This window comes from Aquila chrysaetos, chromosome 17 (genome assembly GCF_900496995.4).
Source record: "Aquila chrysaetos chrysaetos chromosome 17, bAquChr1.4, whole genome shotgun sequence".
Classification (NCBI taxonomy): domain Eukaryota; kingdom Metazoa; phylum Chordata; class Aves; order Accipitriformes; family Accipitridae; genus Aquila; species Aquila chrysaetos.
Window position 1 is genome coordinate 17802753 of NC_044020.1, and position 15295 is coordinate 17818047.

At 38.4% G+C, this 15295-nt stretch overlaps 1 protein-coding gene across 3 annotated transcripts; it reads left to right on the forward strand.

Moving 5' to 3' along the window:
- Nucleotides 1–40: 40 nt before the first annotated feature.
- GOLT1B (golgi transport 1B) lies at nucleotides 41–14232 on the forward strand. Of its 3 annotated transcripts, none has more exons than XM_030041162.1 (5): nucleotides 41–195; nucleotides 4652–4743; nucleotides 6577–6755; nucleotides 10150–10231; nucleotides 11602–14232. In XM_030041162.1, the coding sequence occupies exons 1-5, from the start codon at nucleotides 171–173 to the stop codon at nucleotides 11638–11640; spliced, it is 417 nt and encodes a 138-aa protein (XP_029897022.1). In that variant the 5' UTR covers nucleotides 41–170; the 3' UTR covers nucleotides 11641–14232. The 3 variants fall into 3 exon arrangements, with proteins under 3 accessions (XP_029897022.1, XP_029897023.1, XP_040974180.1); XM_030041163.2 differs by lacking the exon at nucleotides 11602–14232 and adding an exon at nucleotides 11212–11595; XM_041118246.1 differs by lacking the exons at nucleotides 10150–10231; nucleotides 11602–14232 and adding an exon at nucleotides 8315–8909.
- The last annotated feature ends 1063 nt before the right edge of the window (nucleotides 14233–15295 follow it).

Below are 15295 nucleotides of genomic sequence, written 5' to 3' on the forward strand. Positions count from 1 at the left end.
GCGCAGCGGCAGCGCGAACAACGCGGCTGCTGATTGGCGCCGGCCCCTCCAATCGGCGGCCCCCTTCCACCCGGCGGCGAGGCGAAGGGGGCTGCGTGTTTCCGGAAGACGTGGCTGTTACAGCCGCCGCTTCTCAGCCCTGCGCTCTCGGCCCCGCCGCTGCCGCCACCATGATCTCCCTCTCGGACACCCAGAGTAAGCGCCGCCCCCTCGCCACCGGGAGTCCGCCGTGGGAGGGGAGGGAAGGGAAAGGAAAGGGAAAGGGAGGGTCGCGTCGCGTCGCCCGTCACGGGGCTGGGGGCGGCGGGCGCCGGGGAGGGGGCCCCGGTGGCGGCCGAGTGGCGCGGGGCGAGCCGGGCCCGGCCCCGCCCGACCCCCTCGCCCTTTGTTCGCGCTCCCGCGGCCCGCCGGTCGCAGCCGTGGGAGCGGTCGGGGCTGAGGGCCCCGGCCCGGGCCGCTGTGGCGGAGCGCCCCTGCGGAGAGCTCTCCTCCGTCCTCGGCCCGCACCGGAGCCCCGGAGAGGCGGCTCTCGGCGCTGAGGCGGGGTCCGGCTTGCGCGGGCACCGGCTGGAAACCAGCGGCGGGCCGGGAACGGGAGGGGCGCAGGCGGAGCTCACCTCGCCGCGCCCGTCGGCATCGCCTCTTCGTGAGGGCGGTCAGAACGGCGCTGGCCCCGGCGTCGGGTCTAGCGGCGGTGCCGTGAGCCGCCAGGTGAAGCGGAGAGCGAGCTGGGGCGCGGGGCTGCGGCGGAGCGCTCGGCAGGGCTGGTCCCCGCGCCCCGGGGAGGGCGCTTCTGCCGCCGCCGCTAGCGTTTGCCTTGGGCTGGGAGATGTTCCGTGTGGGCAGGGGTGCTGCGATGCGACGGTGGCGAGAACGAAGGAAAGCCGAACGGTAAACAAAAGTAACCATTAGCTAAAGTCTTCTAGCGTGCCTCCACGTGGACGTTAGCGGTTTGGAATCGCACGTTAGTGGCTTCTCTTAACGTGCCGTTATCACGCTGAACGTTTGCAGGTGACATCGAGGGGGTTTTAACGTGAGGACCAGACACTCAGTCTGAAGGGAGGGGAGAAAAAAGGTACTTGCATGTGACCGCAGTTTTGTTCTCACTGAATAGAAGTACTTGGAAATAGAGGTGCTGAAAGGGAAAATACAAAGAAATCAAAGTAAAGGGGTTTGTAAGAGTTTAAACTTTCAAGGTAAAGGAGAACGGTAGATGTTTGATTTAAATTAACATCTCACGTATGATGCGTTTCTGGCATGGTTGCCATGAAAGGAAATAAGTCGGCTTGATAAGCACTGTACTGTCAGTTATGAAGGAGGGCAAGTGTGAAAGATGTAGAAAAGAAAGTTAAAAGAACTGAGTTTAACTTGATAGCAGGATACTGGAAACGGAGGCATTGGAGAGCCAGTCAAGGCCAAGCGTGAAGACAGGCAGAAAAGAAGGTTAGCGATGTTCAAGGTCAATGATTTCTTGAGAAATTTAGGTGCCGTGCTCTGTTACTGGGATGGGTACTAACCGTGGGGGTTAACTTTTAGATTTCTGATTGATTAAACCCTTGCGGGCTTTGCTTTTCCCATTCCCCTGTTCTCCTGTCCAGAGTGTTCATTGCGGAAAAAAAGAAAAATCTCTTCAGAAAGAGGAGATCTGTTCACTGTTTCCTTTTCTTAGTTCCTCGTTTGGGACCTTCAGCTAACTCCAGTGCTGATTCTGTTGGCTTTAACTTTCAGAGCCAAGAGTAGTAAGTAAAATACTGTGGAGTTCAGGGTTTTTTTTTAGGGTTTTTTTTCACTGTTTTCTTGAAATTCTGAAGATATTTCACAGATAGTTTTAAACTCACTGCGGTCTAGAAGAATATGGAGTTAGCCATAGAGTCACTGCTGGAGTAGTGTGATAAATACCTGGAGAGGACTGCTGCATTAGTTGACATTTGGAAAGTTTAAATTTGCAGCTGTAGTCTAGAACATTTTATAAGTGATTCATTGAATGGTGTTATAAATCACCAGTAATTGCAAAAGAATGCACTTAGTTTTTCCCAAACAAATTAATTTTTCAGTACTAAAAAATACTACTAGCAAAATAATAATAGTTAGAAGCTGAAACTTTTCATAACCTATAAACTGCATGAATTTTTGTCTTCTGAGAGCCTGTAGTGCACGATTCCATTCTTATTTTGTACACAAAAGATGGAGGATGTGTACTGTCTTCCATGAACTTTCACAGTCAATGTATCTTAATTTTAAGTCTTAATATTTACTAAGCTGTTTTGATACAGTGCTGAAGTACTCTTACACAGCTTACAGGATTTCTGCAGAAACATTTGAGAAAGCATTGCTCCCTCGTTTCAGTAAATCATAATAATTAAAAAAAAAAAAACAGACTAAATGTCACATGGTTAGTATGCGTTTCTGCATTTCTAGGCATTGAAATGTATTTGAGTAATATGGGAAGGCTCTTCTGGTGCAGGAGAAAGCATTTAAAAATAATTCACACCCTCTATAAAAATTCCTAGTCCATTTTTGCAAAGATTACGTACAAAATCACTGTGCTTTTTTTTTTCTTCCGCTAAGAATGCTAGTGAAATATATTTCCAAATTCTGATATGAATCAAGTCAGTAATACCTTCTACTGAGATATTAGCAACAGGGAGTAATAGTCCTGGACTACTCATCTTCTTTCAGCAGTAATTTTGGGACAATAAGAATGGTGGCCCTTTTTTTTAATTTTTTTTTTTTTTTTTTTTTCCCACTAACCAGAGAATATGCTTGACTTCTAAATTGAATCTGAATCCATTGTAGGAGTAGGTGATTACAAACATGTTTCAAGTGAATACAGGAGAAGTGACAGAATAGTAATTGCAGCAGCTGTTGGGAGTTGGCCTCTGCCTTCTTACTAGATCCCTACTTTGTGCTGTGTCTGTGAGAGGAATGAATACTCGCTTCCCGTGACTGCATATTTATCTTATTGGCAGCTGGTAATTCCTTTGGAGTCCTGCCTCCAAGTGTTTTCCTTCCAGAATACAGATTGTTTCTGCTCTTCTAAAGTAAAGAGTAGTAGAAAAAAGGGCAGATTGCAATTATTATATTACTTTCAGTCAGCAGATTCTCAATACTTCTTTACAATGAAAAATGGAATTGCAAATTGTATTTTCAATGAATGTCTGCAGTAAATCATTGTAGCAGGTTACTTAGTAGTTTTAATTCTGGGTGGTTAAAATGCTTATAGCAAAAGTTTAAAGTGGCAGGCAAGTGCTGTAGAACTACAGATTGAACACCACGTGGTCTGCAACCTTGCTCAAGTTAGGGAAGTTGAATGTTGCTGTACAAATCTCTCTACTTTGAGGTGTTCTGAATTTTTTTGCAATAACTAAATGGAAGTTCTGAAATAGGCAGAATGATACTCCTTTACTCCTGAGCTCTTCAAGCAACAGTAAATGATCGACTAGATCTACACTGCAGTCAAAAGTGCAACTGAAATACATTTATGTAGATCTGGCAAGCAGTAGCAGTGAAGGCTATGATAGTGTGGGTGGGGTTTCTTGTTTGTTTGTTTCAGGGTAGACTGTACAAAACTACTGGGATCTTCAAAATATACCTATATATACACAGAGACACACAAACTGGGCTGCCAGCCTGTCTGTAGTAAGTATAGTGGCTGGTTTTGCTAGCTGGTTTTATGTATCCTGTAAGTTTCTAAATTTTCTGGTCGCAAGGATAGCAATAATGTAAGGGTGAGTGCATAGATAAATGCAAAGATTTTTGCAGCTGTGTTGTTGTCGTTTGTGTTATCTCTCCCATTCAGTCTGCATGAGGGTGACGGGAAGGCCTTAGTGGTTTAATTTTAAAAGTAGGATGTATTTCTAAGTATGGTCTTCAAGATACCTTAGAGGCTATTGTCAAGTGGTAGCTTTAATCATAGCTTGGTATTTTTAACCCGGTTTGTCAGACAGACCTTCCATCCTACTCTTGCCTTCACAGTATTTCTTGAGCAACCTTTACAGACAGGCAGAATTCAAAGATATGTAGTATCTACAAGTTTTGTGAAAACTGGCAACTGGCTGGAGACCCAAGCTAGTGTTTAATAGCCGTCAGTGCATGTGTAACTTGTAAAGAGCCTACAGCATTAATCTGAGTTGTGTTCAATCCAGAAGTTTGGGAAAGTGGGACTGCTATGCAAGATATGGGAGGTGGAATGTGAGGTCTCGGGAGGAGGGAAAGGACCAGGGTACTTATGTTACTGTGGTAAACATAATGGGATAAGAGTTGCAAATGGAAGACAAAGTTTCATTATCTGTTCACAAAACAATCCTTTTCTCCACATTAGCAGTAAATCAAAAGGGATGTCTTTGCGGTACGTATATATGCATGCATGCTTTCTTGTTGCATTCGATTTCAGTATATAGTTCTGAGTGTGTACTTTTTTGATAAGCAGCTTCCAAAGATCTCTCTGTCTGTTACTGACGTAATTGGTGTCTACAAGACTTACTATATTTGTACACTCAGGAAAGTTTTTAGGTAGTCATAAAATAGGCTGAGTTTTTCTATAAATCTAAAATGTCTGTAGATGGGACGTTCTAAGTTTTTCATAATTTTTATGCATGAGTTTTTCCTGGTACTATGTTCTGTTACATGCCTAAATTTGTTTCTTTTTCAGAAATTGGAATGGGACTAACAGGGTTTGGAGTGTTCTTCCTTTTCTTTGGAATGATACTCTTCTTTGACAAAGCTCTTTTGGCTATTGGAAATGTAAGTGCCTTCTGTTTAGTCTTAGATTCTGCACTGCTTAGAATTAAGTATGTGATTATTAAAAATGAACTAAAAATAGAACAATAAGTTGTCAATTTGAAACTATCACAAAAAATACTGTGGCAATTTGGTATAAAGGAAGAGTTATGCTCAGCGATATGAGTGAATCATTTTTCCTGATTAAAGTTAGAACAATTCCTGTGAATCTAAATATCGTACCTCCAGGTCAGGCCTGCGGTATGTCAGCAAGCAGCAGCTTGTTCCACAGTTATGCTGCTGCAAATACGATTTCTAGATTGGCATAACTAATGCTTTCTTTTTTGTGATCTTGTAAGATAACTGTCAAATTTAAGTATATATTTGGGTAAGAATAGTGAAGTGTTCTGTACACGCTAGCAAATGTAGCTTTGTTGTGCTTTATGACAAAAGAGAGTAGTATGAATTGCTGATAGTCTGACTTTAGAAGAGCCAATCACCCTTCATAGTAGAGAGATTTAACATCTTTGGTTTTTACCAAATCAAAGTTTTCACTTAAAGCAGTATACAAACTAAATCCTAGTTCTGGTACACAAAATTCCCAATTCAAAGCAAATATAAAATGACAGGATGTTTTCTGAATGTGATAATCTCTGTGCCTCTGCTGTTCTCGGCTTCGCCAGCCAGCCAAGAGCACAGCCTGGTAGAGGTTTGCATCCTCTTTTGCTGATGCCTAGAAGTCTGTGGTCAAAACTGATCAGTTTCATTCTCTGGCAGCAGAGTCAAACACTGAGATTCACGAAAGGAAAATATAAAAATATATATATTTGCATTTGAGTGCATAAGTTAAAGCAATGTTCTGAACCATCAGTAAAGTGTATAGTGGAAAAGTAAAAAAAATAAAATAATGCTTATTTTTTTCTTTTCCTAATGTAAGGTAGAAATAAAACATCCTGTTGAGGAAAAATGATGAAAACATAGGGAGGAAGAGACAGTGACAGGCTACGTCGTAGCCAAAGATAATGCAAGAAAAGGTACTAAATCCTTACAGAAAGCTTAAAAAAAAAAAAAAAATCGGAAAGGGGAAGAGGTGGTAAGAAAGTAGTTTATTAAATAACATACGAAACTTAAATTTCTTCTATAATCTTGAGTAAAATCTGAGATGCTATCCCCTTCTCAGCAAAAATGTTGCCCAGGTGTACACTTAAAAGCTGAAGTAAGTACAAATCCTGTTGCTAAAGGACACTAAAAGTAGTTCAGACTAGTTGGGACTAGTGTGATAGTGTTCAGTCTATACTGGAACTAGTGAACAGTAGAAAGAATATACACAGAAAAAAACCCAAAACCAACAAGTAAAGTAACTGGTAAAGCTCTTCAACCGGTTTCCTTTTTTGCCTTTGAACTGTTCAGTAGATTGGTACAAGCTGTTGAAGATGTCCATGGTATAGAACAGAGGTGCTTTTGTAACATGTCTCTTCTCAGTTTTTAGGAACCTTTGCTGTCAGTGGTACTAAGCTTCAGCACTGCTTGTGGATAATGATCATACTTATGTTATGGGACAGATATAACTGTTGTTACCGGGTCTTTTGCCATGATTGTGTTTGTCAGAGACCACAAAGGTAGACTCTACTTTTTAAGCAGCTGAGAGAAGAGTTTTGAATGCTAGCTACAAGTGCTTCAAGATGGACTTTACCAAAGAAAATCACTAGTAAATTCCTTCTCATCGTCTGTCTTTTGGTATTAAAAAAAGTTATGCAAGAAATGCAATATAATTTTGTAGAATATATATGTTTACATCCTAAATTTAGGAATATAATTAGCTATTTTCTTTCTTTGGTTGGTTTTTGTCTTTTCTAGGTTTTATTTGTGGCTGGCTTGTCTTTTGTTATTGGTTTAGAAAGAACGTTTAGATTCTTCTTTCAAAAACACAAAATGAAAGCAACGGGCTTTTTCCTGGGTGGTGTGCTCATAGTTCTCATTGGTTGGCCTTTAATAGGAATGATCCTTGAAATTTATGGGTTCTTCCTATTATTCAGGTAAGACTTGTTTCAAAATACCTTTCTGTATTGGTGTATCTAGGAATAAATGTATTTGTTTAGTGTTGCTGCATTACAGCTGACAAAGCTGCATACTTTAAATGTTCGCTTTTGATAGATTTTTATATAAAGTTACATTTGCAAGAGGTGGCAAGTAGGTAAGTATTTTTCCAAGACTCAAATCTGCTAAGGTTTGTGAGGCGTATACCAAACTGACTTTGGCAATGTTGTTTATGTCTAACGAAAGAATTGTAAAGCTTCAAAATATCTGGGAGCCCAAATTGTTAGCAGTGCGAAGTTTAAATATTAGGCAACTTAGGTACTAAGTATTTATTGGTGGGGAATTTGTTCTTTTCTTTAATAGATGGGGCAAAATACTTGGTTACAAACATGCTGTGTTTGTAACCTTACCATTTCATTACTATGGTAGCCCAGTGGAAAGATGTCTTCTGTCGTGTTTCATTACACTTGTGTCCTAGTATAGTCAGAACTGCTGGGTTTGGTTAGCATTATCTTGACCGAGTTAAGGAAAGATGAAAATTCTTATGTTTTGAACAGCAATCTTGATATATGTTATAACTTTCACAATGTGTCATTTAACTTCTTCATAAATGCAATCATAATGGTGAAAGAATTTAACTTGTTACAACCTGTATATATCTATATTTTATTTTTATTTCCATGGTTGAAGTTCCATACTTCAGTATAGAACAAAGTACAATGCTAGTAAGTAAGAAGGAAGGCTTTTAGTTGTTCTTGGACTTCTGTTCAGATGAAGACTGTTTCATTAATGCTTATTAATCTAATAACAGACCCCTAAAAACAGACTCCTTTTCAAAGTGTTTGGCTACTGGCTAAATAGTACAGTTCCTGTTAATCAAAATCAAACCACTGTTCTCATGGCGCCTTTTTTCCCACTCAGTGAAATTGTATGTTAATCTTGTATTTAGTTTAGATAAAATGTTTAAATATTTTTTGAAAAAAATCTTAACTTGGCTCCTACTGAAGACAGTGAGATTTCTGAAAATCAATTTTGCAGTTTTAATATATGCTTCTTATTGTTGTACTTCATATTACCCTGAACTCTGTCCCTGCAAGTGTTTTGAAAATCAGTGTTTCACTGAATATTGTCATTTCTTGCATGTAGAGCTTGGGTTTAATCAGCCAGTACAAAGCAAGTAGAGTGTGTTTCTAACCAAACACCCCTCCTTTTAAAAGATCTCAAAAGAATTACAAATTACTATGTCTAAGCAGGTATGGTTGTGGATTATCTATTGGTGCTAGCCAGGGGCCAGCAAGGTAAAATAATGTTGAAGGGATTATAGAAGGTCATTAGGACTATCCCTTAGCCAGAAGAGTATCAATAAGGGATCGATAATTCCAGGTGCGAATGTTTGTCTGATCTGTTTTAAATTAAAACATCTCTAGATCATCTCTTCTAGTGCTTAATAGTTCTTAGAATCTAAATCCCTTGCTACAATGTCAGCTAGTTACTACTTCAAACAAAGCTTTATGTTTTGCTTCAGTCTTGTTCATTTCAACCATTATCGTGTTTTCAGCCACTTGCTTCTTTCTGAAGAAGTTAAAAATGGAGCCTTTCCGCAAGCATCACTCTATACAAATCCTCAGGATCCCGCTGTTTGGTTGTGTAACAGAAAACTTCCCTGGTTATCATTGGTCTCTGAAATACATAATTTTCTTAAGCCCAAGGAATACCAGATCAATTTATGCACCTTTGAATTTGTTAGGGCAGTATGCTGTGAGGATGGGCATTTCTGTGTATCTTAATGGTTCTAGTCATGTGGATTACCAGGACTTTTATATGGAAAATCTTTATATTTATCAAGAGCAATTTAGCAGTTCTAGTAACTTTACTTCAACTCAGACTAAGATAGTACAAATGTAAACCACTGTATTGTACTTTTTTCAGTCTCTTGTTTTTAGACAACTAAAGCAGTTCTGCTAGGTGTTCAGATCCCTATAGAATCTTTTCTTGTAGGCTGTTGTCTTGCATATCTAGACTACTTTTACAGTCACCTTTCTTAGACCCTGTAGCAGTAATTGCAGAGCCCTTGCTGTCCATAAAACAACGGTTAGGAGCTGGTGACCAAGAACATGTAAACAAATGACAGGATTGCAAAGACTTTTTTTTTTTTTTAAATATACATCTGACTGAAGTGAGACACACACACAATTATTGTTTTACTCTGGTTTAAATCTAGCATGTCTTTCCCTTCTTGTCTGTCTTTAACATGCTGCCACAAGTTTCCCATCAGACGTTTAGTTTTTTTCCATACTTCCACATGCTCAGATTGCATTCACTGGAGAAAGCTATTGTGGGACATTATCTCTTGTACTCTAAGCTGCTTTTGGAGCCTTGTTCAGATTACAGGCATCCAAAGTTAAGGCTAACAATATTATCCTTCCTGTACTGACTATTCCTTATTCTTGGCTACACCAGTTGTTTTAATCTGTTACAAGTGGTTTGTGTGCCCTGCATCACAATTTACTGGACCACTGAAATGATTTGGTCTTTAAAAAAAGAAAATGTCCAGGAAAAAATTGCTGATATTGGTACTACCCAGCAAATAGTTCTTACCAGTGTAGTGAAGAGGATGATGACTTGTGAAACTTCCCTGTTTCACTGTGGCTGAGGTCTCATTACATGTTAATCCTTAATCTACACAGGGAATGTATAGCTCAACAAGAGAGAACTCAGAATGCCACCACCAGCTGAATTGCTACAATTGACTGCAAACAGCTGAGCTACTGCCATAGAAAATTTGTTTTCCTGCAGCAGAAACAGAGTGGAAAGCACAGGGGGCTACACCACAGCAGCTGTGCTAGGCAACATCCTCTGCTCATGATTCAAATCTTGACTTTACATAGATTTGTGAAATAAGTGAATACACAACTCTGTCGTGCTCAATTTTCTTTAGTTAATGTAAAAAGTACCATATATGGTTTCAAAGGGGATTATTCAGAATTAACTTCAGTTGTTTTTACATTGGGTATTGCAAGAATGTATTTCCTATAATGTAAAAAGAAATTACCTCAAAATATGTATCGTAATTTTGAGAAATTAGTTGGGAGCATCAGTTCTGTTGACTAAGTTGGGTATTCTTTCTTCAGTTATTTTTTGAAGAGCTGACTGAGGGTTGCCACCTATGAAGAAAATTAAGTCCATTTAAAAATAAGGTGTTTCTTTCCTGGTTTTCTCCTTTCTCCGCTGAATGTATGTTGATGTATTTGGTAAAATTAATGTGCTACTAACAAGCTACGAGATTTTATGTAACCCGAGTTTAAAAAATACCTCCTATTTCTTCATTTTATAGCAATATGAGAATAGTTTAATTATAAAAACTAATACAATCTTCTGATATCTTAACTAAAGGGGGTTCTTTCCTGTGGTTGTTGGCTTTATTAGAAGAGTTCCAGTTCTTGGATATCTCTTGAATTTACCTGGTATAAGCTCGGTAAGTGTTTGGTACTTCATGCAAAATTTGAAGCTTGTACTGTTTTTTTGTTCCATTGTTATAGCAATAGTAGAAATGCATCAGAAATAAAGCAAATATAACTTTAGCGCAGTGTCTTTGAGTGTATTCCTGTATAGTTCTTGCACCATACAGATTGCCTTCATTCCCAGTGAAAGAATTCTAGATGTAAAAGGAACAAAAGGATACCTTTGCAGAAGCTGCCCTTGCTTACATGTTGTGAAGTGGAAAGAGCCCTGGATTGTGATTTGGAGCGCTGGGGTTCTGCTTTCTGCTTCACTGTTGGCCCTAGGTGACCAAATAGGCAAATCATGCCACTGTTCTCTGCCTCTTCTCCTGTCTGTACGATGAGGAGGACACTGTTCTTCTTTGTGTAGTATTTGGATATATTTATGAAGAGTTGCCTGTAAAAGCAAACAGTTTAGTTCAATGTTAAGTTGCAGCTTGTATGGCAAATCCAGAAACCCTCATGTGCATAATCATTCATCATATATACTTTTTAAGGTCCACTGCACCAGACTGCAGATTGCATTTACTAAGATTTGTATTTTTTCAAATGCAGTTTTCCATTTTCTTAACCAAATAGCCAGGGATTTGAAGACAATTAACAGGTGGCAGAAAGATGGTAATCTAGGGTGTTTCAGTCAACTACTTTTACTGTGCTAATTTCTGTACATATTTTAACACAAGCGTTTTTAACCTTAGTTTTGAAAGCAACAGTTTTAATAGCTACTACTAAAAAATTATAGGGGGTATAACTTAGATGTATACAGGCTGTTTTTTTAAAAATTAGTGTTCAAGGTCATCTGTTCCAATCTTACAGTTAGGCCAAGTTCTGGCTCATAATTCATGATCAATTGAATGTTTCATTTGTCAATTGATCTTACTTAGTCATATTTAATTTGATCATAAAGGGGTTAAATCTCGTTTTAAAAAGATAATTGTTAATGTTTTATTCAAAGCCTACGTAGGCTCAGAAGAGAATCCACAGTAATGGTCAGTTGGAATATCTTACTTGGTCTACTAATGCATGTGTGGCTGATACTGTATTGTTTTGTTTTAATCATTAAGCTAGCAGTGTTATCTGCATTCTTCTATTTCCTTTTTCATTCTGTTGCATCTTCATGTTGCACTGTTAATGTCTATATGAGAAAAACATGTCATGCAGAAACACAATTGCAATGTAAGGTTTTTAATTTTCACAAACTTAAACCATGAGACCTTGGTGAGTACTACTTGACTCTCATTTTCAGTCGCATACTAACTGTGCAAATAGCAAGTAATATTTGAGAGTAACTTCACTGTACATAAATGTCATGCAGCTTAAAACCTTTTTGTCTCCTTTTCTACAGCTTGTAGATAAAGTTGGAGAAAGCAACAACATGGTATAATGACAAGAGGGCAGAAGACTGATTCTAAACTTACTGTATTATTTATAAAATCCTTTTGAAGAATACTCAGCACAAAGATTAAGTTGTGTACAAAGGAAAAGCTTGTTACATTCTTTACATAACAGTTTAATTTAAAATGTATAGTCAACAATATACATTAGAAAAGAAGCCCTGCAAGTGTGCTTCTAGGAAAGTAACTCCAGAGTTCAGGAAGTAAACTGAAGAGGTGAAAGTCATGGAATAACCCATGTTACAACTGTTCAAGACTATCTTTGTTGGTTTTGGAAAATATGCTAGAGGCAATGAACCCTTGTGGAATTAACGGTGCCTGTACTTTACCTCCTTATTTTGAAGGTGCAGTAGAGCAAACAGGCCTACATTTTTAAGAGTGACCCAAACTTATCCAACCCTCTGCTTGCTATCCTCAGAGTGCAAAAAAAACCCAACCAAACAGAAAACTTCTTGTGTAACAAGAGATGCGTCTTTGCATGAAGGTTAAGATGACTATTCATCTTTAAGTGTATTATGACAAAAAAAAAAAAAGAAACCCTACACGGTTCTGTTGTAAACATTTTTGTAAATATGTGGCTGAAATAAAACATTGTTATCTTAATGTTTCAAAGCCAAATGTAAGTTGATTGTATTTGCCTTCCGTTTTGGAATAAGCAAAAGGTCAATCTTGAATAACCACGGTCTTAAATGTTGGTTCTGAACATGTAGAGCTCAGCAGGGAACTCTGGAAACTGACTTGCACTCCTTCCAGTTTGTTCTCCTTGAGTCATGTTACACGTGCATCCAGATGAGAATGTAGCCCCTTGTCGCTAACATGATAACTTTGTGAAATATGCATAGTTCACAAAAAATGCATTTGGTTAAGGTGCTGACATGAACCCTGTGAAATGTATCTTATCAAAATTTGAACCTTTTTTTTTAAATAGTTTGAAGGTAAGGTTTCTTTGTTTACTCTGGAACTACAAATTGACTTTTATTTTTTACAGTAATAAAATGAAAACTTAAAAGTTCTGTGTATGTGAGTCTCTGGGGAGAAAATTAAGCTAATGGGGCTAACAAAAGATCAAGTGCCAATCTCCATATGTTTTGTAACTTGTTGCTTGGGTTACCTTCAAATAACTTCTATCAGTCACAGCAACAGCTTTGCTGTTACAGAGATTCTTAGCTAGCCTGGAATAAATGTCCCCTACTAATGCAAGGGTCACATTTCTGCTTCTATTGGAATGTTAAACATTGTGCACTTTCAATAGATTTAGTTACGTAGTGTCCTCACCTAACAAAACATGATCATTAAGTAAATTGTATTTGTGCAGGCTTTGGGGGCTTCTGCTGTTTAACTTTCTTTTCCCTTAAATGTAATCTTAAAAAAAAATTACCAAAATGCAATGGTAGTATTTCAAGTAGCTATGTAGTCTTAAAGGTCTAATGACTGTTTTTTTGTTTGTTTGGTTGGTTGTTTTTTTTCTTTATCATGCAGTTAAAATTGGTATTCCAAAATAACTGTTAAGTTAAGAAGAATCCTCATATACCAACCCTTTTGGAAATTGCTGTGAAGTTTATTTGTATAAGATGTCTTATTTTCATTACAACTGTATAAATAGCCACAATCTACTATTCCAAATGTTTAATTTGCTTCCTTCTCAAACAGGCATGAAATGATTCAGTGAAAAAATGCTATTGTATTTACAATGAATAGCATCCGAAAAAAAATCAGTGTTTTTATTTCATAAATGACAAAAAATGGCTATATTTGCCTGATGGCACGTGTGTTATAGTTTACAGACAGGACTAAATATGACTTGTGGCTTCTACCTCAAGAGATAAACCAATTTTAACTGCTTCTGTAGATCTGTTGTGTGTTAAAATGACTAGAGAGTAACACTACAGCAGTTTAGCAAACTCATTTTGTTTGCTTTGGTAGAGCACTAGTCTGTACTGTGGGAATCAAGTACTGTTTAAAGCAGACAGTGTTCATCATTTACATTAGAAGTCAGCTACCTGAAGGTTTTTGTTCTTGTCCTTTGAAAAGTAATGTGATGGGAAATGTGGATTGCACCCCATGACTGTGGAGCTCTGACTGAAAGCAAATTGCTTGGTAAGCTGAAGTACCTTCATCAACAAGAAAGCTGATGGTACCTTTCAGAGGTGATGAATGTGGTGGTGTATGTGATCTTTTAGCCCTCTGAAACACTGGGATGTAGGCAGTTCATCTCACTTCTATTTAGTTCATTGTTTTAAATCAAAAGTCAATTTTTTGTCAGATGTGAACTGTTGTGAAAAGCATCTGAGGGAACAAAATTGTATGTTGAATTTAGCATAGTCTTTATCCCTCAAGGTAATGTCTTTGAGACAGTTTTGCCGAGATAAGTGTGGGTGGCAGCAAAGGTCAAAATGACAGCCTTAAAGTGTTTCTGTCGTTGCAAAAATATCTCTAACAGAAACATGCTTGGAACATTTCCCCTTTTAAATGTAATTTATAATTGCTGCTTTAAAAATCGTGAGGATGGATCTTATTCTGAGCAGATGAATACTGTAAATATCCTTGTCATACCTTGAATAAATGGGTACCTTTTTCTATAATTTGTCTTTGTGTCTCTTTACATGCATGTTTTAAGAAAGTGTTTTGACAAGTTTTCCTTTCCAAAGGTTCGGGCGTGCATGCTGCTATTGCTTCACTATCTTGCACTGTTGTGACTTTCATAGTAAGTAGTGTCTTTGATTAATCTTTAATAGAAAAGTTTCCTCTTTTTCTTACAATAAACCTTTTACATAAACATCCCCCTAGTTATTCAAGTTCCAGTTTCAAACGCATCACAACAAAATGTGGAAATTACAGTTATGTGGGAAATAGTTTCTTTGTTAAACTACCTCCTTTCTAAGGAAATAACTGAAACTTTAGGAGAAAAAGGATACATGCCTAGAACTTAGAGCAGGTTCTAGTCCCTGTGCTTTCAGTTTAGTTCAAGGATATGAGTGTGAGCTATTGATAGCCTAGAGAGTGGCCTGATAAGCAGGTTTACTATTCTGTGGTGGTCTGCAAGCTTGCAGCCCACTGTTGAGGATTTTCACGAAGAGACTAGAACAGCAAAGCAGGGATTTTAATTGTTTTTTGAGGGGGTGTGTTGGTGCTATGTGCTAGTTAATGCCCTAAAAACTTACTTTGACTAAAGTTGCAGCCTCTCAACTATTACCAAATTCGGTTTTAGCTGAAAAATACCAAGGAATTGTCACTTCCTAATTTAAAAGGACAAAATTCCCAGCTACATCTAGTTATATTTGTTAAACTGTGAGAGGTATAATGTTAATCTGTATGTAGCTCATGGCCAGTTACTTTCAGTGAACAGTTGCCATTTATTAACCAGGAACACTTTGTTATTGCTCACAATATAGTACCGCTGTAGTTCAGAGTTTCTGTCAAAAACATTGTAAAGAAAGGTATCTTTGCAGTAGATGTCAAAGCAAGGTTTCATTGGATTACTTTAAAATTGTTTCTGCACCAGATTTCAAGGTACAGGCCCATCTAAGTGTTGCTGTTCTGGTTCACTTGATACCAGGCTGGAAGATAGAGTCTGCATCCCCAAACCAAATGTAGTATGTATGTCTCCCAGCTGTCTCTTCAGATGTCACTGCCAACCCTTGGACT

Coding starts and splice junctions, on each gene's coding strand:
- GOLT1B (XM_041118246.1), top strand. CDS start 171: ATGATCTCCCTCTCGGACACCCAGA. Junction 196..4,651: donor CTCCCTCTCGGACACCCAGA/GTAAGCGCCGCC, acceptor TTTCTTTTTCAG/AAATTGGAATGGGACTAACA. Junction 6,756..8,314: donor GGGTTCTTCCTATTATTCAG/GTAAGACTTGTT, acceptor TCGTGTTTTCAG/CCACTTGCTTCTTTCTGAAG.